At 37.4% G+C, this 25,392-nt stretch overlaps 1 protein-coding gene across 1 annotated transcript; it reads left to right on the forward strand.

Moving 5' to 3' along the window:
* The first annotated feature begins 102 nt into the window (after nucleotides 1-102).
* Nucleotides 103-23,308, forward strand: LOC137406838 (rotatin-like). The gene is made up of 12 exons (XM_068093448.1): nucleotides 103-156; nucleotides 1,545-1,732; nucleotides 2,668-2,890; nucleotides 3,200-3,355; nucleotides 12,419-12,497; nucleotides 13,541-13,655; nucleotides 14,312-14,462; nucleotides 15,110-15,263; nucleotides 17,000-17,158; nucleotides 18,102-18,207; nucleotides 21,839-22,045; nucleotides 23,081-23,308. Exons 1-12 carry the CDS (start codon nucleotides 114-116, stop codon nucleotides 23,306-23,308), a joined length of 1,809 nt encoding a protein of 602 aa, XP_067949549.1. The 5' UTR covers nucleotides 103-113.
* The last annotated feature ends 2,084 nt before the right edge of the window (nucleotides 23,309-25,392 follow it).

The following is a 25,392-nucleotide window of genomic DNA, read 5'->3' on the forward strand; positions in this document are numbered from 1 at the left end:
TAAAAGAAAAAGGCTATGTGTCCCACAATGCAACTAATGAGTCGTTTTATGATTACTGTCGCGCTAGGTTTAAACCTCCCATAAACGCATATACGTAAAAGCTTGTTGTTAACATGGCAGAAGGAGTAAACATCCGAGGTTTTATACACAAGCTAGGTATGTATATTGCATGAAGCTAATTTTATCACGTACATGTACAACTCACGTTTCATCCAGTGCTCTTTTCACTCGGCTTTATTCCCGAAAGCCCCTAGTTTAATGGTACCTCATAGATTTCTTTACGTTAAGCCACCTAGATTTGTAAGAGACATGCATCAGATAAGTGCCAGTATAAACAATTTTAGGTGAAGTTTCTAAAAGCTAGATCCATATTTAGCATTTATTCAGGCCAGCTCAGCCTGTCTTTTGTGGAAGTGTGTGCACTGCTGCTTTGTGTTGTAAACTGGTCTTTGCTGGTTTCTTTGAGTTATTTTATAGCTTTTGGTAGAAAGCTATTATGGTAGTGACTGCTGCTTGTTTGAACGGATGTGAGTTGGCCCAGATGCCAAGCCCTAGTTTTAATGAAGTTGTCTGGTCGATTCATAATTTCACCATATGACTGTGCAAGAGCAGGATGGGTGCTGTGCATTTTTGTTAACAAACGCAGTTTCTGTTGCTATCTTTTTTGTTGTAGTGAAATAATATCAAGTTTTTCCATAGCATCGGTGATTGCTCTAGTGCCTTGATGCATGCTAGGAACCTTAACACTTGGTTTTGAACCTATAGGTTCAAATCTAGGTTATAGGTTGTCAACGGAAAGGCTTTTTCCACAATTTGTTGTTTTCAGAAAATTGTATATGTACTTGTCAAACGAGCATTGTAATATGGGTAGACCCCTTGCAGAAACTGACAGGCCACACACCCCGCAGTCCAGATGTGTTCTTTGATTATAGTTCAATCTGTGGCAACCTGGACAATACACTATGTTGCATGCACTCATTCTCTTTTACTTAAAACACTGATGTGTTGGCAATGTTGCTTCTTCTCTGCATCTTACATTTAAACAATATAGGCCTAGCCTTTAACTGACTATCAGCATACATGGCTTTTCTTTGTCAGAGGCGCGTTTTTTTATGTTTGTAACTAGAAAAACTATTTGTGTATCATATAGTTCTCCAGCACATTACAATCAGTTTATTATTATAAAATTATTTCTGAACTTGATTGGAATCCAGCTGTATCTATTCAAACTGTATTATGTTGTGGGTTTTAATGAAACGTTATCATCATTTTTGTTGGGATCGGAATATTCTTAAACCATGCATTACAATTTTATTGGAGGTTTTTAGACTCTCTCGCAAAATGCATCATACTCGTCTGTGCTTTTCGTATGTCTGCTCGACCTTCTCACATGTACTTGAAACACTAGCGTTGCATTTCCTGTCACAAAGAGCTGCTAGTTTGACATTCGTGTGCAAACTCAGTCTGTATCATATATGGCTCTTGAAAGAATATCTTGAAACAAATAGTTTGTAACTTTTTAAGACACGGTCCTAATTTGACAGATCACAATCAGGAGGAAGTGAGACTAAGGGCTCTTGATAACATTATAAACAAGCTGAATTATGGCATCGTGCAGACTATTGATTTAGCATGTGACCAGTTTCTGATATCGAAACTCCTTCAGTGGTTTTTACGCCCTTCAACTCCAAAAAAAGTGGAATGCTTACAACTGTTGCTGAAAATATGTGAGGTAAGTTAAGTCCCTTTTTAATTTAATAGATGCGAATTGACCTTTTCGAAGTGGGAGTTAATGGTACTTTGGTCTGTATTGATAAATCCTACTTTTTTATTGTGTGTGTGTGTGCTAGTTTGTGCGTATGTTAGTGTGTGCATTTGTGAACTAATTTCTGTGTGCGTGCCCATCTGTGTAAAAATTGTGTGTGTGTTTGTCTGTCTGTTAGTCTGTGTAAACGCTATGCGTTCCCACGTCTTTTTTGTCTTTGTTGTCCATCTTGACCCACCTGCGGGCTATCTCATTAAAAATGAAAGAAATGCTGCGCCTACTGCTAGTCGTTGACTAATTTCTAGAGTTTCCAAATCAATGTTGCTATATACTATGGGCAGTCAGCACTTTTTCCCATTCTGTTTGGTTATAGAGTTTAATGGAACTATGGACATTTTTAAAAAATAATGTCTGCCGCTGAGTGCAGCAGCCTTTAACACTAGCGATTGCCAGGTTTCTATGACCTGATGGTCGGTGATTGAGTTTGTCGACATTGAAATGAGTCAGTAAGTTGAAGAATTGTCTGTCGACATACTACAGATGTTGGATGGAAGAACTTGTTTGTTTGACATATCATAGTTGCACTCCGTATTGTGAATCGTACTGCTTTAGATTTCACCTATTGGAGGAACAACAATGATATTGCATAGGAAAAAATATAACTACTGTATTTAGACCTTTAATATTACCTTTAATAATTATGTTATACTTTTAAAATTAATATTGCTATGTTTTGACCGAGCATCAACCCACATATCTATCTGTACAAAAATTTATTATTTTGGTTGATTGACCAACTCGTTGACGTATCGTCAGCTCATGGAAACTAGGCATGGTATTTTATTGGCTTCATCACACTGTAACTAACTCAAGTCTTATATGAAAATATCGTTTTTGTGCAGGAAGAGGCTGGCTGCAAAACATTATTCACTTTGGGCGGTTTGCAATTTCTCCAGTCACTGAAGCCAGATATTGCTTTGGATTGCCATCCCTTACTGGACAGCATTCTAGAGAAGCTTTTTGTCAAGTGTCATGACATTGCATCCAATGAAACCTCTCAGCACATAGTTTATAGGAAAGAAAAGGATTCGACAGAGATCACTGATGTTCGATTCAAGTCTTCTCGTAGGTGTTATTTTCTTGATTTGGAGTGAAAGACATGCTAATAAATTTGATCCCACCTATCTATTAGCGAATAGTATTTATCGCTGCGTAGTTGTTGTAGGAGGTGGTAGTTCACATTACATGATCTCTTGTCATTTTGTCATCTTTTGTGCTTTCGTATTTTATAAAGAACTTTTACTTTTGAAATAATCCTTTGAAAATGTGTTATTTGTCAAAATAGTGTCTTTTCTGGGCACCCGTAGTCTGGCCAACAGTGTTCATCAAAACATTGTGCGAAAGGAAAGTTGAAATTTTTATCACCGTTTGTAGATATGATTCACCCTGACAGTGATCTCGCTATTACTCAGAGCTTGTCAGATCGTGGGGATAAGTTTAGCCAGAGTCATACGAAAGATCGAACTCGAGACGAAACGTATCATCAACAGGATTGGTACAGTCAGGCTTTGACGACAGATGAAAGTTTTGGTAAGAAAGGTTTCCTTCTGACTTGTTGTTTTCTTTGTAAAAGTGAGGTGGTGGAAATGTCTATGGAATTTAAACATGGCTGAGGATTTAGAAAGCAACCAACAATGCTTGCTTGCAAAATAATCTATACGTACATGTATAGTACATCTATGTTCTTGGTATATCTATGACTAAGCTAGATTTGGGTAATTGTTAAATATCACTTTGACAGAAATCTTTACTATAATAAGAGCAGTGTCTGTCCGTCTGCCTGAAGGCATGCAAACAGCTTTAGTGGAAAAAAATTTGCGTCGTTCTGGAACTGAACTTGGTTACTCCAATGTACAGTCCGGCGCTCTAACCACTACCCCATTCGGCCGCTGCAACTTCTCAAAATAATTATTCATATACTGATTACACATTATGATCTCTCACGCTGCACGGAACTCCCAAGCATACTCGTTGTCATAGAACTTATTTCGTTATGTTTATATTCATTTCGAGCAAAAAACTTACTAATCATTAATATACTTCCACATCATCGATGGCAACAGGTGTTTTCAGAAAGTTTAATTAAGCACTGGTATTTCAGCAATCACTTTTAAATCTATAAGAAGTTGGTATTTATAGCCTGTTCCCTGGCAGCAGCGCTACCACCTAGTGGAGTGAGTAGCAAATTTGATCTCTACAACAACTCGCCATCTCTAGTAGTGAATCCATTTTAGTAAGTTGTACCAACTCAGCACGCCTATGTTTCTACTCAGCTATCACTCGGTTTCCACACTAATTTACTATCACTGCGTTTCCATGCTTCAAATGTGTAAGAGAACCCTACTAACATTTCCTGTCTACTACTAACTCACCAATTTTATTGTCTTGTGTTAAGTAAAACATCGCTGTATCCGGGTCTAAGGCGCCACAAGGGTTGTTTCGACGTGTTTTGTTTCGACGTGTCTCGACACGCCTTCACTTCCTGCAATTATCTTCTATCCACGCTCGGCATTATGACTTTTGAATTTCAACTAGTAACACGCAACTGATGATTTAATTGATGATTTTTCTGTTCAGAACATTTTGGCATATATCGCTAATTTGTTTCGTTTGACTTCTTGATTTAGCTGTGTGAGTGTTTTTTAAAGATGGCAAAAGGTTTGTGTCGATAATTTTCTATTTCTATAATATCATTATTTTTTATATTGCTGTGGAAGAACTTTTAAATTGTTAATCATTTGTAGATTTCACGGTTTCGGTGTTGACTGAATAAAACATCAACGAGTCATCTCCAAATCAGTGAATGAATTCCAGCTTAATACACTTGCCAGCTACGAACCTAGCGTAAACCGCTATAGTGAAATCTTTCCTAGAAGAGAAAATAACCAACGAACATCAAAGAACTGCTGGGCGGACTTAAAGGTGTCTCGTATTTACCGAACGTGTGTACACAAGTGCCACAACTATTGAGCCGACGTACTGGCTATATTTAACTATTGAGCTGACGTACTGGCTATATTGAACTATTTAAAGGACATTGATTGACGCGGGATCAGCCGTGCACCTGAGCCGCCGTGCAGACCTACACTATTGATATACCACACAACATCGTAACGCCATTTAAGTCGACGAATATACATTCAGTAATTACCGAAACAACGAACCGGCTAAATAGAACAATATATTTGCCGGCTAAGAACTCTATTCAGACTATTGAGATACGGAAATATTAGGATACTCGAAAGCTTTAAACATTTCAATAGCTTTATTAGATAACTACTGAACAATTTTAGATGGTTTAAGATTTAAAAAATTATTAAAAATTGTCACTCTGTTTTGAAACTGTCATATAAATTTTTCTTTGAGCAATTTTGCAATCTTTTGGATTACTATTCTTGTAAACTGCCCTGCTTGAATGGTGGCTAATTTCGGTTGGTAATCAATCGGCACACGGTTTGGCTGCCGCGGTTAGTGTCTTTTCCGAAGTGTCTGTCATTTTTGGCCGGTTCTCGCTCGTACTTTATAATCTATTGTGGCACTTTCGGCCCAGTTTGCAACTGGTATTATTTTGTTGACTCGACATACCTAAACTAGACGTATTGAAATTTCTTGTAGATCACATATTTTGCAGCTTCAATGGTATTGAAGCTCCTTTGTGTAAAAGTATAAAATTTAATTTTTGTATTGATATTGACTTGACTGTGGTATTTACTTGTAAAGCAATCTATTTCAGCTTTTTCACCCTTTTGATTTTCTGTAATTATAAACGAACTCAGGGTATTATCATTATTGCTCTTTCAAACATCATAATGAATTCAGAACAAGATGTCAATTCAGCAGAGCACACGTCACAAGCAGGTAGTGGCCACAGAATGAATAGCCCACCTATATTTAGAACATCTGATCATATCAAAAAGTCTACATTACTCAAGGATATTCCAAAGTGGATAAATGATGAATTAGAGAAAATAGAGGATTTTCTGACGAATATGCATACTGAAGAAGAAATGCAAGATTTTTCTTCTGCTATCGAGAAGATGTTAAAGGAAATACAGGAGAAGTGGGTCGAGTTGTGTGAATTGACTGATGATAAGGAAAGGTTAACCACACTGCACAACATGTTTGAATATTATGGGTCAACTGTTGATGATTGCAAGAGAACGTTAGCAGAGAGAATAGAAGAGGCAAGCAGGGTCGACTCCGCAGAATATGACAGTGATATAGAAAGAGAGCTGGAAGAGGCAGCTGATGGCTAGAAAGAAGGCAAGGTACTCTCAGAGCTCTTCCACAAACAACAAGAAAAATCGTCTTCCAAAATCCGAGACAGGGTCTGCAGCTTCAAACGCTGAGACAAAAATGAACAACTCCGGTTCAGGTGAAATACAAGCCCTCACCAAAGCATTGATCGCAACGATGAAGTCCACAAAGCGCTCAACCCTCGAACCCAGTGTTTTTAAGGGTGATCCTACTATGTTCAAGGAATGGGAAATAGACTTCGACTCCTACATTGAATCGGAAGGCTTAACAGGACTGCAACCACTAAGACACCTCAAGAGGTTTATTTCTGGTAAAGCATTTGATGCAGTCAGTGGGTATTTTCTTACCAACACAATGGATGCTTATGAAGACGCAAGGAAAGATTTGATAGAAAGATTTGGTAAACAGTATGATGCTGCTCTCGGATTAAGAAAAAAGCTTGAGGAGTTTCAAAAGATTGGCCCAAGGGATGCTGACTCTATGAGAAAATACGCAAATCTTCTAAGTCACATCAAATCTGCAATGCGAGGTTGTGATGAGTTGCGCCTATTGAATGACAGAAACCAAAATGAGATTCTTGCTAGGAAATTACCAGAATGGATGTTGAGATCCTGGGACAAAAAGGTGAGAGTGTGTGTAAAAGAATATAGCAGTTATCCTACTTTTAATGAATTTGCCGAATTCGTCAAAGAGCAAGCTGAAGATATGGAAGAAGAACGAAAGATCAGCGGACAGGAAGCAAGTCAAAACTATCAACATAAGCCAGATTTCAATAAAAAGGAAAGGAGCTATGCTCCAGCCAATCCAATGAAATTACGAAGCCATTCAACAGGAACCTCTCAAATAAGTGAATGTCTTTACTGTAAGAAAACCCATCCAACGAACGAATGTTGGGCACTTGCTAAGCTGCCAAGAGAACCAAAGAACTTATTTTTTCAGGAGATTAGTCTTTGCTTTGGCTGTACTAAAAGAGGACACGTATCAAGACAGTGCCCAAACAGAGCTTTTTGTTCCAAGACAGGATGTGGGAAAAGACACCCAACAGTCCTACACATCGACTTTTCGACAGCATCTAAACATTGGAGAAACCAAGAACAAGCTGCGGTTCCAAAGCCACCAAGTGAAAGAAGCTCAACCACCGATGCCCAGCACAAATATTCAGCCGAGAGAAGAACTAAGTGCAAAACTTAAACGGATATCTTCAAAGAAAACTGGTACAACAGGTAACTCCCTCAGCATGATCTTGCCAGTGTATATAACTACTGACAAATCTCCTGCAAAAACGCTACTTGTATACGCGCTCCTTGATTCAGGTTCAGACCACTCTTACATCAATACAGACTTGACGAAATATCTCCAACCCAACTACACAAGAGAATTATTCACAGTAGAAACTCTCACAGGAGAATCAGCAAAATGGGTCACTTTATATCAAGATATTAAAATACAAGGATACTAACAAGCAGACTTCACTTACTTGGATGCCTATGGTTGGAAAGATATTGCATGCAATCGCGACCACATTCCTTGCAGAAATATTGTGGCAAAACTATCTCATCTTAAAGAGTTTGCAAGCAAATTGCCACCTTTGATGGACATTCCCATTGGATGGCTAATAGGAGCTAATTGTCCCGAGGCTTTTGCCCCTTTAGAAGCATTAGTTCAAGCCAAAGGCTTGCTGTATGCCAGGAAATCAATGTTGGGGTGGACCGTCTTTGGAGCAGACAACAGACGGCAAGGAGATAAAAGACTCATTACACACCGTACATGCATCAAGCTCGACGATCATGTCCTCATATCTCAAGAAGACATAAAATTTCTCAACATCATGGAACAAACAACGGAAGTGCTACCATCAGGGTCTTATCAGATGGCTTTACCATTTAGGCAGCGACCACACTTACCAGACAACAAACGCCAAGCCGAACAACGCCTCACTTCACTATTTAAGAGATTTGAGAGCGACTCGGAGTTTAAACTACAGTATGTACAATTCATGCAGGAGATGTTTTCGGGGGGCTATGCTGAAGAGGCTACCAATATTGTTCCTCAGAAAGGTTGTGTGTGGTATATACCACACTTTGCAGTAAAGCACCAAAAGAAAGGGAAACTCCGCGTGGTATTCGATTGTGCAGCTACATATTCGGGAACATCTGTAAATCAGCATCTGCTTCAAGGCCCCGATTTGACCAACAGTATGCTTGGGATTTTGTGTAGGTTTAGAAAAGAAAAAATCGCAATCGCTTGCGACATCGAAAAAATGTTCTTCAATTTTCATGTTACTCCATCTGACAGAGATTATTTGCGCTTTTTATGGAAAACAACAGAGGGAGAAGTCAAAGAGTATCGGATGACAAAGCACTTGTTTGGAGCCACATCTTCACCTGCTGTTGCTACCTATGGTCTGAGAACTTTGGCAGACGACCATGCTGGGGAATATCCAAAAGCTGCAGAACTTATACAGAGAGATTTCTATGTTGATGACGGTATCACAAGCGTGAACACAACGGAAGAAGCCCAGCAACTTATTGAGGACGCTAGGGCTCTTTGCGCAACAGGAAATTTAAGACTTCATAAGTTCATTAGCAACGATTCTTCAGTTTTGTCATCGATTCCCGAGTCGGAGAGAGCAATCGATTTGTTTGCAGATTATCTGTCCCTTCAATGTACCCTAGGATTGGAGTGGGACCTTAATAAAGATTTTTTCAGATTTAGTGGAAGTGATGTTAAAGGAGGGCCTGTCACAAGACGTGGCATACTGTCTGTAGTCGGTCAGCTTTTTGATCCCATTGGTCTTTTAGCACCATTCACACACCAGGGAAGAAATATACTGCAGAAGGTCAATAAGACTAGTGTTGATTGGGATGAACCCCTCAATGAGGAAATGAATCAATTGTGGAACAGATGGGCTACTCAACTGTCACAACTCCAACTAGAAATACCTAGGTGTCTGGATGGGTTGCAAACGCAATGCGTGTATGAGTTGCACACATTTTCAGATGCCTCGCTGAAAGGCATTGGTGCCTGCTCGTATTTGCGATCCATTGACAACCTAGGAAATGTTCGCACCAATCTTGTGTTGGCTAAAGCAAAAGTCGTACCCAGTAAAGGGGTAACCACCATTCTGAGACTAGAGCTACAACGTGCCTTTTTAGCCACCCAACTCAACAATACGCTTCAAAGGGAACTGCACATGGATATTAGCAAGTCATTTTTTGGTGTGATTCAACCATCGTGCTTGGCTATATCTGCAATGATAAGAGGAAATTTCACACGTTTGGTGCTAACAGAGTTCATGGGATTAGACAAGCATCTAACCCTGAGCAATGGCATCACGTACCCGGAGCAGAAAACCCTGCCGACATAGCTTCTCGAGGGATGGAGGCCGAAAAATTAAAACGCACCGTGTGGTTTACGGGTCCCAAGTTTTTACGATCGCAACCAGAACTACAACATAGATTACAGTTGGATATGTCGACACGAAGAGAAGTGTCAGAGGATGATCCAGAAGTTAAGAAAGTCCAAGTTGTCAGAGCGACTGAGATTTCAACACTCATGGACATGTACAACAAGTTGAAGAAGTATAGCACGCTCAAGGGACTGCTAAGAGCCTTTGCTTACTTACTCCAGATAGCCAAGAACAAGTCCTTAAAGATTCTTCTGACGCGACCATCAATTGAAAATATCGAAGCGGCCAAAAGATTAGTATTGAAAATTACACAGACAAAATATTTTCAAGAGGAAATCGGAGTTTTGAAAACAGATAACCAAGTGATGAAAACAAGTTCATTGCTTCGATTAAGCCCCTACCTGGATCAACATGGCTTAATAAGGATTGGTGGGAGAGCAAGAAATTCTTTATCTCTTACCGAGCTAGAGAAACATCCAATAATATTACCAAAGAACTCTCACTCGAGTAAGCTATTTATTAACTACTACCATGAAATTTCACACCACATGGGACCATCCTACACGCTAACATCCATGCGTCAAAATGGCCTCTGGCTCATATCGGGTATTAGAACAGTTAAAAAACAATTAAGTCAATGCATGCCATGCAAGAAGATGAAAAGAAAGCCTGTGAGACAGCAAATGGGAGAGTTACCTCAAGACCGAACTAGCTGTGCATCACTGTTCACACACACAGGAATGGACTGCTTCGGCCCATACGCGATTAAAGAGGGAAGAAAGGCAATGAAAAAGTACGGATTAGTTTTCACATGTTTGTATAGTAGGGCTCTCCACATTGAAGTTTTAGACGATTTAACTTCTGACGCCTTTCTCAATGGACTACATCGTTTCATCGCCATACGGGGTTCTGTGATAAGGCTCTATTCCGACAATGGAACAAACTTTGTCGGCGCCAAAAATTTGTTGGATGCGGAAGCAAAAGATGCCTATGCGATAGAGGCATAGAGTTTGTATTTAATTCCCTGACGGCAAACCACCAGGGAGGCGTTTGGGAGAGGCAGATCCGTACCATCAGAGCAGTGCTCAATGACATATTAAGGCAAAGTTCTAGACTCGACAGTACTTCTCTAAGAACGGCATTCTATGAGGTTGCTGCTATTGTCAACAACAGGCCCTTAGGAGCAATCAACATCTCTAATCATGAAGAAACACCAATCACGCCAAACATGATTCTAACAGGAAGAAAGGAACCCACTGCGCCACCACCTGGAGATTTTGATGAAGTAATATACTGCTATGCTAGATGGAAAAGGGTACAGTGGGTAGCTCAAGAGTTTTGGAGAAAATGGAAGCTGGAATATCTAGACAACATCACGCATCGTCAAACCTGGACGAAAGTTGAAGACAATTTGAAGGTCGGAGATATTGTATTTATAGTTGAATCCAATGAGCCGAGGAACATGTGGCAAATAGGGCGAGTTGAAGATGTGTTTCCAGGTAAAGACGGTTTAGTGCGTAAGGTGACTGTGAGGCTGGGAAATTGTAACTTAGACAAGAAGGGGCGAAAGATGGCAGAACCAACTTATATTCAACGTCCCATACAAAAACTAGTAAAACTGTTATAGGATATATAATTCCCACTTACGTTGCCCATATTATATCGTTTAATAGCAACCTCCGTTTGTGGTGCTAATTCAACTTTAGAGGTTAGTTTTTTTTTGGGTTTTTGTTGTTGCTTGTGTTGGTTTTGTTGTTGTTAGGATAGAACTTTATATATTTTGCATTACTAACGTAACCTTCAAACCTATTGTTTTCTATTAGAATATGACCTTGGTATTACTACTATAGTTTTGCAAAATAGGGTGCTCATATGAAAAAAAAAGAAAAAAAAGGACATTTGTTGAGTCCAATTACGTACATGGTGCAGCGGAAATATAAAATCTATTAGAATTTATATTTGGTGGGAGTGTAAGAGAACCCTACTAACATTTCCTGTCTACTACTAACTCACCAATTTTATTGTCTTGTGTTAAGTAAAACATCGCTGTATCCGGGTCTAAGGCGCCACAAGGGTTGTTTCGACATGTTTTGTTTCGACGTGTCTCGACACGCCTTCACTTCCTGCAATTATCTTCCATCCACGCTCGGCATTATGACTTTTGAATTTCAACTAGTAACACGCAACTGATGATTTAATTGACGATTTTTCTGTTCAGAACATTTTGGCATTTATCGCTAATTTGTTTCGTTTGACTTCTTGATTTAGCTGTGTGAGTGTTTTTTAAAGACGGCAAAAGGTTTGTGTCGATAATTTTCTATTTCTATAATATCGTTATTTTTTATATTGCTGTGGAAGAACTTTTAATCATTAAACGTTAATCATTTGTAGATTTCACGGTTTCGGTGTTGACTGAATAAAACATCAAAGAGTCATCTCCAAATCAGTGAATCAATTCCAGCTTAATACACTTGCCAGCTACGAACCTAGCGTAAACCGCTATAAAATGGATTCGGGGTTGTATGTTGGCACTAATTCCCACCCTACTGTATCAACGATTCGGGGTTCACTATTTAGACCTTTGTAAGATTGGTGAGGTCTCACAGCGAATGCCTGAACACTCAAATTTAACGAAGTGAAATGATGTCGAATGCTGTTTCTATGTTCCAGAGCGGAATCCACTCTAAAACCATTTGACGTGCAGTGTATGTGGAGTAATTGTTGAAGTTTTCCGAAGACTAGTATATTTCGGTTTTAATGTGACTATCTAAAGTTTCGTTATGAAAAGTTTAATAGTGATTCGCAGCACTGTTTTATAGTTTTTCACTTGCTGTAAACTGCTGATTGTTTCTACTGCATTGTCTAATTAGTATAGAGTTATGATGCCAAACTTTCCCTCTTTATTCTTCCATGTTTCTACATTTCAGGCTCTAGCTTTTTGGTGGTGGAGTTTCCATGGATTAGCCTTTGTCCCACTGACATGCATGTACTAGAAAGCACGAATCAGTGAGTTTTATGATTTCAACTATATAACTGGTTATTCTTCTTTTAACTTTAATGCGTACTTCTGGACGTATCGTCTATCTGAGCCAATCAGTTGACAGCTAGCTATATTGTCTAGGTACAAATTCACTCTCTGTATGAACTCTAAAGTGCCTTGAATTGAACTTTTGTATGGATTCAATTTCAGAATGAATTCAACCATTATATATATTTTTGTGTGTGCATTACTGTTAAGTTGACATGTTGTTATTGCTTTGTAATAGAGTGGCTTTTGCAATGCTACCGCATTGTAGAAACTTGTAAAACCATAAATCAGGTGGTAACTTTTGAAGTTATCACCTGATCAGACCTGAGAAGAGCAGATCTAAATCTGCTTGAACCAAATTTGTAGTGATTAACTAACAGCGAAGTGCTCTGTATATTATACCGTATATAGTATGATATACATACCGTAAAATCTCTATTTCTTAAGAACATTTTATAACATTTTCTGAAGGAAAATGTTTTTTTTATTTTAGAAAATTCCATGTTCTTTCAACTTATCGCTTTGTTCTGTTTCTGTAATAAACTATCTAATTAGACTTGCCGCTACGCAATTATTGGGTTTCACTATAAAATTGTTAATCTAATGTAGAGTAGTAGAGTTATGCATTACACACAATAGACCATCAGCATTGTTTAGCCAAGTTGCAGACACAACCTATTAGCAGCTGATTTACCAACAACATACACTGCTATTGTTAAAATTCTGTGTGATGGTATAACAGGTTAACAAAGGATTACTAAATAAATACTGTATTAAGAAAATGGGATTATCAGATATTGTTATACCAGTTATGTTACAGGTATAAAAATACACATACAAAATTTTAAAGCCATAGAATGAAAATCTTGCAGTGGCAGGCTTAAAATGCGAAAATATGAGAGATAACACGTTTTACCAACAATGGGTAGTATAGTAGTAGGCAAATGTATGAGTGTTATAGGTGTCTGTAGCATTCTTTACTTAACTCGCTGTGAAATTCTCACCAGCTCTTCATTTGTAGGTCTTTGGTCTCGCAGGATTCACAACTTATGATGTCCGCCTGTGATTTTCTCGTAGATGTCATGTTGTTTGACTTTCCAGCTGAGATATTTCTACAAAGACCTCTTATAGTGAAGGTAGGACATTCTCGTGATTTGAGATGATTTCTTTCGCATGTTTGCTGCTGTAGTGCGAGGGTTTAAGGAGGTTTTTATAAAGGAATAGGAAATTGTAGTTGTTAGCGTACTTGTATTATAAGGGAATATGACGGGTCGTTATCCCGGGCCTTCCCGATTGGGATGCAAGCTGTTGTTCGCGAGGCGTAAGAATCAATCGTGAGGACAAAAAGTGTATTTGTTGTTTATTTGAATTTTCATCTCTTTCATATATTAAATAAATATCCTAATGCCATCAATCCTGTTAATGATCTGCGCACAATGATTTCACTGATCCACAATGAACCTCGGCTCGATCGGATAATAGCAGAGAAGAGGCAGGAAAACGCTCAAAAATCATAAAGTGGATTGTTCTTTACATGTTGCTGCTGTGTGAAAGAGTTAGACTCTTCTTAGAATGACCTTCCAATAACATATTTTTTCATATTTTCTAAATGTCTGTTTTTAACTATTCCTTTTTAACTGTTCTTCATTGCTTTGAGCCTTTTTTGTTTTATTCAAAAGAAGGAGGCCAGATTGCCCTCATCAGTAGTAGGGGGTTCGGCGCTGAAAGCGAATAAGGAAGCTCTGAGTTACTCTTAACCACCCTCACCTACTAACTATTTCCTTTGTCACAGACACTCTTGAAGCTACTGACTAGTTTACCAGACACTCCTGATGTGGCAGACATTTCACTCTCCATAGTCAGCACTCTGATTAAACTCTGTGACGGCCTCAAAGCGAGAGTAAACTTCCACAAGGACCCTGTCACATTTGCTCCTAAACAAGGTAGGTTTGGCTGATTCTCTCTATTTCTGCGCTCACTTTGCTCTGATCGCAACGCGAGAAACAAAACTTTTTTAAGCAGAAATAAGTTTTAGATTGTCCGTTATCCACTGAATTATAAATTAGAGTATGACTGATACTCGCTAATTTCCCGGATACAATTCAGTTTATATAGAACAAATATTCGTACGTATTAAATGAATTCTATCGAATGAGGTGCAGGTCAACCTAACGCAATGCTAATCCATAATGAGGTTTTCAGATTCCTATCATTTTCTACTGTTACACCTAGTTTGGGACCTGAATGACAAATTTTGCAAATGACTATAAAACTGCTGGTCTTACAAATATGTCTGATGTTATTTATTGAGCATTGAGAATATTTCATGAATAAATGATTGGAGTAAACTAATCAATATGATATGATGAACCCAATCAATACTCTGGCAGCAACAAACATTCAACATCCATTCTATTAGTTTTCATAAGCGAGACATGACACTGTTCAAAGCATCATATTATTGTTTTAAATCTTTTTATTTATTCTATTGTTTGATTCAAAGTCATTGTCTCCCATTTTTCTGAGATTTACATGTAAATGTGCTCGTGAGTTAGTTATTGTACACCGGAACATGTTATTATGTTGTTAGACATCATAGCCTTGAATCCTCCGTCCGCGATAAATGCTAGTGACGGAACGCTGGTAGAACAACCCTCTAGTTCTACCGGTGCATCTGAGTATTCTAGACCTTCAGTTGTTGGTGTAAGTGATGAAATGGAGGATCAAACACAGTCTACATCCTTGTGAGTTGACTTTCTATTTTTCTGTTTAGTTTATTGTTCAAAGTTCTATTCTAATCTAATTTTACAATGGCAACCAAAGCCTGTTATTAGATGTTATCTAATCTTATCTCAATTGTCTCTCAACTGTCGAATGAGATAAAAGAAGCAAGAAAACTCTATCTTCTTAGTAAACTGTCTTCTTATTTCTATTATATTAATGTTTTTCTATTCATTAGTTTTGATTGCAGGCCCAAACAGACCCTCAAGCTGTCCCATGTGATAAGAGTGTTTTGATATAACTACATATGTATCTACTAGCACCACACTTGCTTTGGCTCACGTAAATAGTTGAACTGCTGCCTCCGCCTTCGCTCCTCCAACAAATAATATTTGTATCCTGTCTAAACTTCGTAAAGCTAACTCTGCGGTTTAATAAATCAGCTGCAGAGTTGGGCAGATACAAAGTTTGCTGGTGACTGCTAATTGTCAGTGCAGAAGATACTATAATAGTCATCATATCGACTCTCCCTTTCTAATCATGCAAGCTCATATTTTCAATCGTTTTGAAAATGCGCCTCACTAGTACTAGTACCTTACGTAAGTACTTTGTGATCTTTTCAGTAAAAAGAGTTTGCTTTGTCTGTCAGTTTTTATGAAGTATTCAGTTACATGGCAGGCACTTTTGTTGTTGATGGCAGTTAGTAGAAGTACAGAATTGTCTCCTCTCTCATTTCAGTAATATATCAACATACACAGCGCAACTATCTTTGATGTTTCGCTGCTACTTCATGCATCGTAAAACCATGTGTGGTATGTGCTGGCCATACCACACATGAACCACTGGTATGCGCTGGTTCACCAGCACATACCAGTGTGGTATGTACTGGCCACAGTACAGTGCTTTTTAGCTTTTGTCATGCCAGGCCACACAAAGCGAGTCTTGATCAGATGCGATAAAATTTGAATGCTCTCTGTAAGCGAGTTTTAGAGCTTTTGTTTAGATAGATCTTGGGAATTCTAAATGTTTTATGTTCTACGTGAAATGATTATAAGTACTGCCAAATGCTTATAAAGATAATTTACTGTCAGTTTTACATGAACACAGGCTAGAATAGTCTCCACACTAAGCATTTGAATCTAGAAAATCTGAATCTATTCACTTGTGGCTACAAAAAAGATAACCAAACCACACAATGTAAAAAAGCCCCTGTGAGGGGCTTTCCGTTTTAATTAGATCGGTCGTAAGGCCCTGAGAGGGGCTTATCGTAGTGAATGAGTTAACCAGCATCCTTCAGTTCAAAAAGAATAGTATTTAATATGGTTATAACAAAATCATTCCTGTCTCAAAACACTATTAGGGGTTTGCAAGACCAAAATTTGCCCACCAAAATTAATGCATTGTTTCTGCTTCATCGTTACTTCTATAATGAAGTCTACAGCTCACTCTCGAGGTTTAATGCTCAGTCAAATAATACTATCAAAGATGTGATCAGTGCTGATGATCAGTGCTGATCAGTGCTGATCAGAGTTAATAATGAAATCGATAGTTTATAGTCGGACTACAATCTTTTGAGTATTTTGAATTTCTTCCATTTGGCAGTATTAATAAGTGTTGAAATGTTTTGTGGCATTCTGAGAAAAGACAAAAAAGTCATTGCATTTCGGATTAACCCTCACCTTCTATCGGCAGGAGGGAACGTAAATGGTCATACAGGATAATTGTACAATTACTAATATAATGCTCTGTACAACTGCAGATCTAGTCAAGAACAACGGTCAAGCTACCGGTCGGTCTCTGTGCAGATGAGTCCAACGCTGGAGGAACTCGAACTTCAGAATATGCAGCTTCTTCTCCCTGACTTCTGTCTCGGCTTGCACAAGTCTGCTTTAGGCCTTTTAGAGAGATGCAACAACAGGTACTGCTGATCATTTTTGCTCTAATGTTATTCAGCATAACGTTTGGCAATAATTCATTTATCAAATAGGTAAACATTTTCTCCGTGTTAGCGATCCTCTATTTTGGGTGTCAGCTAGAATCTTAGAAATTTTTTTGAGAGTTTCTGATGTTCATCCATGTTGTAACATACACTTTACCTTCAAACTGTTGATGATACGCTGATCAGTATTGCGTAGTTAAAAGTTTTTTTTTAGTAGGAATCTGTTTTTTCTAGTACAAGGGGGATTTGTTCCTTTCAGTGCTAGGGAATCTGTTTCTTCTAGTACAAGGGGGATTTGTTCCTTTTAGTGCTAGGGAATCTGTTTCTTCTAGTACAAGGGGGATTTGTTTCTGCTCGTACTAGCGATTGTTTTTTAGTAAATAGGGTATTTGTTCCTTATAGTACTAGGGAATATGTTTTCTTGCAGTACTAGTGAATCTGTTTCTTCTAGTACAACGGGAATTTGTTCTTTCTAGTGCTAGGGAATCTGTTTCTTCTAGTACACGGGGGATTTGTTTCTGTTTGTACTAGCGATTGTTTTTTTAGTAACCCTGATTTTTTCCTTATAGTACTAGGGAATATGTTTTCTTGTAGTACTAACGATTCTTTTCTTTTAGTACAAGAGGATTTGTTCTTTCTAGCGCTAAGGAATTTGTTTTTTCTAGTGTTATAGTACTAAGATATTTTGCATGCTACGGCATTTATCATAAATCTATGGACAGCTGAACGGAAATGGGCGACATGATGGCCACTCACTGTAGAAGCATTGTGTTAACAGCTAAATGTAAATTCATGTAGCAATTGTTTATATATATTTTCCTATCATCTAGCAGCTCTACTGTTTACAGCACTCTGAGCTGTGTACACAGTTGTCAATAAAACATATTCTCTGTGATCAGCTGTACATGTATGTTTACTTCAGGCTGAGATTGGAGCTGCTGCGACTACTACTAAAACTGCAAAGGTTGCTGAAACTGTCCATTACAAGTGCATTATGGGTTGACACTTCACAATATGCTAGGGACTTGGTAGGTAATTTACTCGGGTTTAGTTAAAACATCAGCACTAGTAAGTACAAGGGAAAAATGGAATACAGTGGAACTTCTACATACTATAGTGATAGTTCTGCAAGTCGTTTCGTAGGTAGAAGATTTCGTAAGTAGAAACATGTTTTACTATATAAATTCCCTAATCCATTCCGAGCCCCCACAAAACTTGGATATGATCTTGTATGAATTATAAATACATGTAATGGCTGAAACCTATAACAAATAAATGTTAGAATTATATTATTATACTACTACATAATAAAAAGAAAAAGTATAAATGGAAATGGAAACAGAGAAATGAGCAACAAAAACTAGAAATTGCATGCTTGTTTTGTTTGTTCACCTTAGGGGTTGGCCATCTTGACAAGTCTGATCAAAGACCGTTGGTCAGGAGTTATGGGTATTGTATTGTTGTTTTGGTTTTATTTTGCTTAGAATAAATGAATTCAAAATGTAGGTAAAAAATCTATTTACATCGCCACGAACTAAAAAATCATACAAAAATCAGAACTTGAATTGCTGAAAACTAAAGTTGTCCTACCCTTTAAGTGGTGTATGATAACTCCTAATTATTCAATGTACCAAACCTAAACACTTCATGTACTGACTGTTGCTAGCAAAGAAAACTGGTTCAAGCGTGTTGTGTGTCATACCCACGTAAGCAAACTGAAAAAATACGAAACAAACCAACGGGCCAAAATACAAAAGCTCTTTCGTATCTAGAAAATTCTTTTGCTGAGTCAAAACAAATGTTCTACCAAAAGATATTTCACAACATGAAAATTTGGCACGTAGAGTCTTTTGTATGTAGAGGTTCCACTGTATAAGCACTTTGAATGCAATTGAGATGTTTTCTTTGTCAAACTAAAATACGCGTTCTGCTGCACTAAATAGAAGATAAAATTAGAGCAGACGTTGAGCGACATTAAAGTATGAGGTGTTGAACTCTCAGACCAAAAAAGTTAAGAACTCTTCATTCCATTAATAACTCCGTGTCAGAATTGTCAAACAGACTTGTCAGGCAGGCTTGTCAGAGTAGTTTTCTAACTCCATTTTAATAAAGGAGATGTCAGTTTTGTCCGCGACTAAAGATCTTAGTTGGTTTGCTAGTAGTGAGTCCTTAAGTGTGTCTTCCTGTCTTATGTAGGTTTGTTACTTGAAATTGGGCTATGACGGGTGTTTCTGTTATAGAGCTCAGTCTATAAAACACTACCAGTCATTTAGGTGAAATTTAGCTATAATGGGTTCAGTTTTGTCTCAAAGATCTCTCTATATGGCACCATTACATATAGCTATATATACATATATATATAAATATATACATGTATATGTATGTATTTATTTGTTTGTTTTTTTCAGTTTTATCTGATGAATGGTAACAACCATGAAACTTTAAGTAGTAAACAGTTTTAAGTTTTCAGTTCTTAATACATTTTATATATATATTAGAGCATTCTCTGGTGGTATTCTGCTTGAACAAGGTCTAACTGGAATCGTCTTCCATTGATTCTACTTGGTGACCTCTTCCTGTCATTGTGATTGCAAAGTTTGGTTTGATGTTAAGAGGGGCTGACAACTCTCTTCTGTTGATGCTAATATTATAAGAACTAGAGTGTTGGAATAGGTTATAAATAACTGGATTACACTCTAATTATTTATGACACTCTGCACTTTTCAGAGCATATAGTGCTGTTTTATCAGTAGGCCTGACTACTTATCTATTATATACATATATAAAACTAGATGGTTTGTATGAATAAAATTTATCATAACAGCTGCAAGCAACGCTGTTACACGTTTGGCGCTACAAGAATTTTTAGTCATAAAAACCATCTAATTTTAATATACTCAACTCTTGGAGAGTTTAAAGTTTTGTTTTTTAACTTAATTATTTTGAAATGACATATATATATATATATATATTCATACAGTAGATGCAGTATGAACAGTCTCTTGCATGAAAGTGCTCAATATTAAAATAGAGCGATGTAAAATTGGGTAAAAATGAAAGTTAAAGTTAAGTTTAAAACAACTTTATTACTAATAGTTTCATATTGCCATGCAATAATCATCAGATAAAATTGTTAGCACTGAAAACGACTTATATATAGATGGAAATAAAAGCGTAGGTCTTAAAATACCTAAATACACCACTGATACGTAGAATTAAAATAGGAGACTGAGCAGCCTTTCATCAGACAACTCCACATTTACCACCGAAACTGACATATACCAGCAGGCACTCAATCTAAGCGGACACAAACACAAGCTTGTGTTTCAGCCTGCCCCGACAAACAATGCGCAAAACAGAGACAAGAATACCAGACGAAGACCGATACTATGGTACAACCCGCCATTCAGCAAAAATGTAGCTAATAACATCGGTAAGATTTTCTTTAATATCCTGGACACAGAGTTCCCTAAATCACACGCTCTTCGTAAGATCTTCAATAGAAACTTTGTGAAATTAAGCTACAGCTGTATGAACAATGTGAGCAGTATCATTAGCGCTCATAATACCAGATTGCTGCAGCATCACAATGAGACCCCTATAACTACAGAACCAAGAGAATGCAACTGCCGACATAAGAATGGCTGCCCACTACAAGGAAAGTGCCTGAGCAAGTCAATTATATATAAGGCGACAGTCACCACCAATGATCAATCTGCGGACGAACATTACATAGGATTGACTGACACCACATTCAAACAACGCTATTACAATCATATGACAACCTTTAGAAATGTAGAGAAAAGATCAAGCACCGAGCTCAGTAAGCACATATGGACCTTAAAAGACCAAGGCATAGAATATAACATCAAGTGGAGCATAGTCAAAAGAGCTACATCATACAACAAGACCACAGGCAGATGCAACCTATGTCTGTATGAGAAATTTTATATTATATACAATCCTAACATTGCTACCTTAAACAAACGCTGCGAACTAGTTTCAACATGTAGACATGCTGGCAAATTCCTTTTAAGCAATTTTAAGACTTAACTTTTAAACTTCTGCTTTGTTGAGGCTTTAAATCGTGTTGCTTGCTAATTTTAATCCTACGTATCAGTGGTGTATTTAGGTATTTTAAGACCTACGCTTTTATTTCCATCTATATATAAGTCGTTTTCAGTGCTAACAATTTTATCTGATGATTATTGCATGGCAATATGAAACTATTAGTAATAAAGTTGTTTTAAACTTAACTTTAACTTTCATTTTTACCCAATTTTATATATATTCATATATATATGCGTATATCTTTTGAGGGAAATTTTGCTATAATGCAGTTGTTTCTGTCATGGAGCTCAGTCTATGAACCACTATAGCTTTTTTAATTAGCTCTTATAACTTCTGTGATACACTAAAGCAGTTATATCGGCGATAATTAGGTATTGCAATCCATACAGATTGCTATCGATCTTAAACTTTGTAATAATAAGCTTTTATAATGAGTATATATATTTGAAATGTATTTCATTGTGGAAATAGATTCATACAATGAAGGAGTTACATAATCAATAAAAGGTAATAGCTAAACTTGAACTTCATATTTTATTGAGCATGAATCATTGATTTTGTGTTAAAACTCAAATGTTGATGTTTTAGTGTGAAATGTTCCGACGTGAAATAAGTAATATGGCTCGTGTGGCTGTTAAATGTCATCAGTTGGCCAGTACTTCATCTGCATCCAATGATATCCCAGAATCGGAGAGGAGGACCAATCAGGCGCTTGGATTGGCACAGATGAGACAGACTTACATCCTATTGTCACAGCTTAGCCTTGACCTCTACACAATCATACCGCAAGCAATTGTAAGCTTGAGTATGCATTTGGCTGCCTAGTAAAACAATTTGGTTTCTGTGTCGCAAAAAAACAGGTTTTTTGCTTACACTTCTGCAATCATGTTTAATTAGCAGTTTTTTTTATAAAGAAAGCATTAGCATGTGGCTGTTTCACGCAGTTGTCTTTCCTAACCTTTAGAACTAAGGCAGCGCTGACAGTACAACCAGCAAACAACATTTTATGTTAGAATCAAAAATTGATTTAAAATATAACTTTTGGGTTGTTTAATGCAAATTGCTAATACATCACCTGCTTTAATGCAAATGGAAGACAACTCTATGACCCAGGGCTTCATTAGGAGTTGTTTAGATGTAGGTGTTACCTTTTCATTTGTTTACTTGTTAGCAATTGATCAGAAATATTGGTTTGTTTAAGTGGATGGCAATGAAAATGATTGTCTACGTGGAAGCTTGTGATTGATAAAAGATGTATTTGCATGGTCTACTGATAGAATACTGCTACATTTTGGTTGGGAATTTATTAAATGGTTCATATGGCTGACCGCTTTTTGGCAAATCTCTTTCTGGTGAGTTGTAACAGAATGATCTGCATTGTTGATTAGGCAGAGGCATTTAAGGTCAGATGCTCAATCTGCTAGCACTAGTTTTCTTAATAACAACTGAACCTGTGTTTGTTACAGGGCAGGCACCCTAAAACTTGAGACTAATGATGACTAATATCCCCAACCAATATAATAGATCAGTTTTGGGTCGCTACAAAACAGCGAGGAAAATCTTCGCTGTTGTTTACATTTAAGCTAACGTGTTTGAATTCAATCATTGTTTTGGTTTTGTTGCGGTTTGGAATACCAACATATATTGTTGTTTATTTAGAGAGGTATTTTGTGTGGAGGTATCTCCCATGATTTTTGTTCTGAAACAACCACCGTATCATTCAAATCATGGAAGGATGCATATGCTGGCTTTTGAAATAACTTTGGCTAATTGTGACATGGGCGGTGGCAATCTCTGAGATGCATTACAATATTCTGGATGTCCTTGCAGTGCTCTGACGTACTCGGCAGCAATGAGCGGCAGCTCCTATATACTATATGTTGTGATGAGAGTCTCGCGCAGTCTATATCTTCTATGAGAAAAAGCAGCGCAAGCCTTCTTAAGCTGGTGGATGTCGGATCTCACGATGTCTTTGAGGCAGCTAAAGTTGTATGTGAGAGTATGACCATGTTCTGCGCGTTTCAACTGAACAATGATCTCTCTAACAAGGTGAGATAATTCGACTAAGTTATTCGGAAAAGTCATGTTATGGTTATATATGTATAGCAGCAGCAATCATCCAAATGTGTCTGCATGTTCTAATTTGTCAACTTGTTTGATAAAATATTCACGTTTTCTGCACAAAACCCTCAGTTTTCAACCTCGCTATCTGAAATAAGCAGCCAAGTTGTTTCACTGTCCAACATTTCAGTTCTTGCTCATCATTGTCTGAGTCAGACTCGCCGGCCGAGTCATATCATAGGGTGAAGTTTGAATTCTGTAGTCTATTTTTGTGCTTGACCATTATGTAAGGTCCGCCATATTATAAAATGAATTTTGAAACAGACGTAAAAACCACAACAAAAGCAAAACAGTGAGCTGAGTCCCCTTTATTGGATAAAGTAGTAACTATTTTTCTACACACCCTCAGTTTTCATACTGGGTATTCAAACTAAACAGCTGAGTTATTTTACTGCCCAATATTCCGGGTTCTTTCTCATCACTGTCTGAGGAAGATGACATTGATGCTGCTTTTCTTAAAGGCTCTAACAATAGAGGCTGCCTTTATCTTAGCCCACGCATCAACAATCTACCCGAATATGATTACGAGAATTGCCCACCTTGCCTCCCAATTTAAACCACCTCATAAGAATGTTGTTTTACCAATGCCATTTTAGTGTGTTTCTGGAATGAGTAAATAGCAATTAGCAGCACACCTCTGTGGTATACTTGGCAGGAGTTTTCGTGGTTTTAGCGAAAAATAGTCTTAGAGACATAGCAGCAATCATTCAAACCTGTTTGCGTGTTTTAATTTGCATATTCTATTGCAATAAAGTTACTCGTCTGTCTCTTTGAAAAGGTAGCCTCGAGTTTTGTTTTGCGTAATCGTTTTTGTTTGAAGTGGCCTATACCGTCACAGCTTGGGATCAGTGGCAGTCAGTCTTGTTTTAACAAGCTACAACCCGACAGAACTATATTTATGCAAATATATACAGCAGTTTCTCAGTTGGCAAGCGAAATAGGAGTTATTTTCCCTTTATGATGTCTCTATTGTTTATAGTAGAAAATATTTTTAACTGGTCATCCCTTGTTGAGCGAGCTCAGCAATAAGTTTCCTACATATGGTTGAGTAGTATTTTTAGGGATCAGTCAAGATGGTGCTGGTATACTCTGTTACAGGCAGCATGTCTGAGTTGAATTGAGTCTCTGAGTTAATTTGCAGTGTGAGTGAATAATCTCTACACATATCTATCATGTTGCTAATTATCTTTGATTATTTAACACTGCATAATATAGTGAAATTATGGAATAAAATATTAGCATGATAGAACTTGGCTTTGCTAAAATGCGGGCTCATACCAACAAATATGCAAAATTTACAGATGAAGGTTGGAACTTTGTATATTTTCTATTTAGTCAGCCCTTTTAAACAGCAGAAAGATGCCTATTTGGTGTTAATATAACTTAGGTTATTTTATCTTGCTGTTCTACAGGCGTCTTCTTTGTTATTTTTCATCGGAAATGTTAGTGTTCGTGTTAGAGGTCTCTGTGTGCTAATGTCTCTTGTGTGCTAATGAAGCTACTATATGTTGGCTGCTGGAGTTATATACCCAGCTGCCTCGTAGATGATCTAAAATATTATGTATCACCATAGAGTGATCCACCTAGCTGTCTCTTACACGATGTAAAATGTTTTATATCGCCATAGAGTTATCCGCCTGGTTTTTCTTACAATGGAATAATAGGTTTAATAACACCATTAAGTTATCAAGCTAGCTTTCTGTTAGATAGTATAATAAATTTTATTACATCACAGAGTTGATCACTTACCTTTATATTAGATTGTATAATTTTTACAACGTCGTAGATTGTATAATTTTTACAACGTCGGTGTATGAAGTTTTTATCATCTAAGTTTCTAGGTTTTTATCATCTCTAGTTTTTATTAAATGATAAATTATTTATAACATCATAGAGGTATTTCCCTAACCTCCTAATAGATGATATAGTCTTTAGAACAGATTTATCTACCTAGCTTTCTCTTTCACCATAGAGTTATTTGAATGCTTCTATGTGACAGGACATAAAGCACATATTGAAAC

Source organism: Watersipora subatra, chromosome 10, assembly GCF_963576615.1.
Source record: "Watersipora subatra chromosome 10, tzWatSuba1.1, whole genome shotgun sequence".
Classification (NCBI taxonomy): Eukaryota; Metazoa; Bryozoa; class Gymnolaemata; order Cheilostomatida; family Watersiporidae; genus Watersipora; species Watersipora subatra.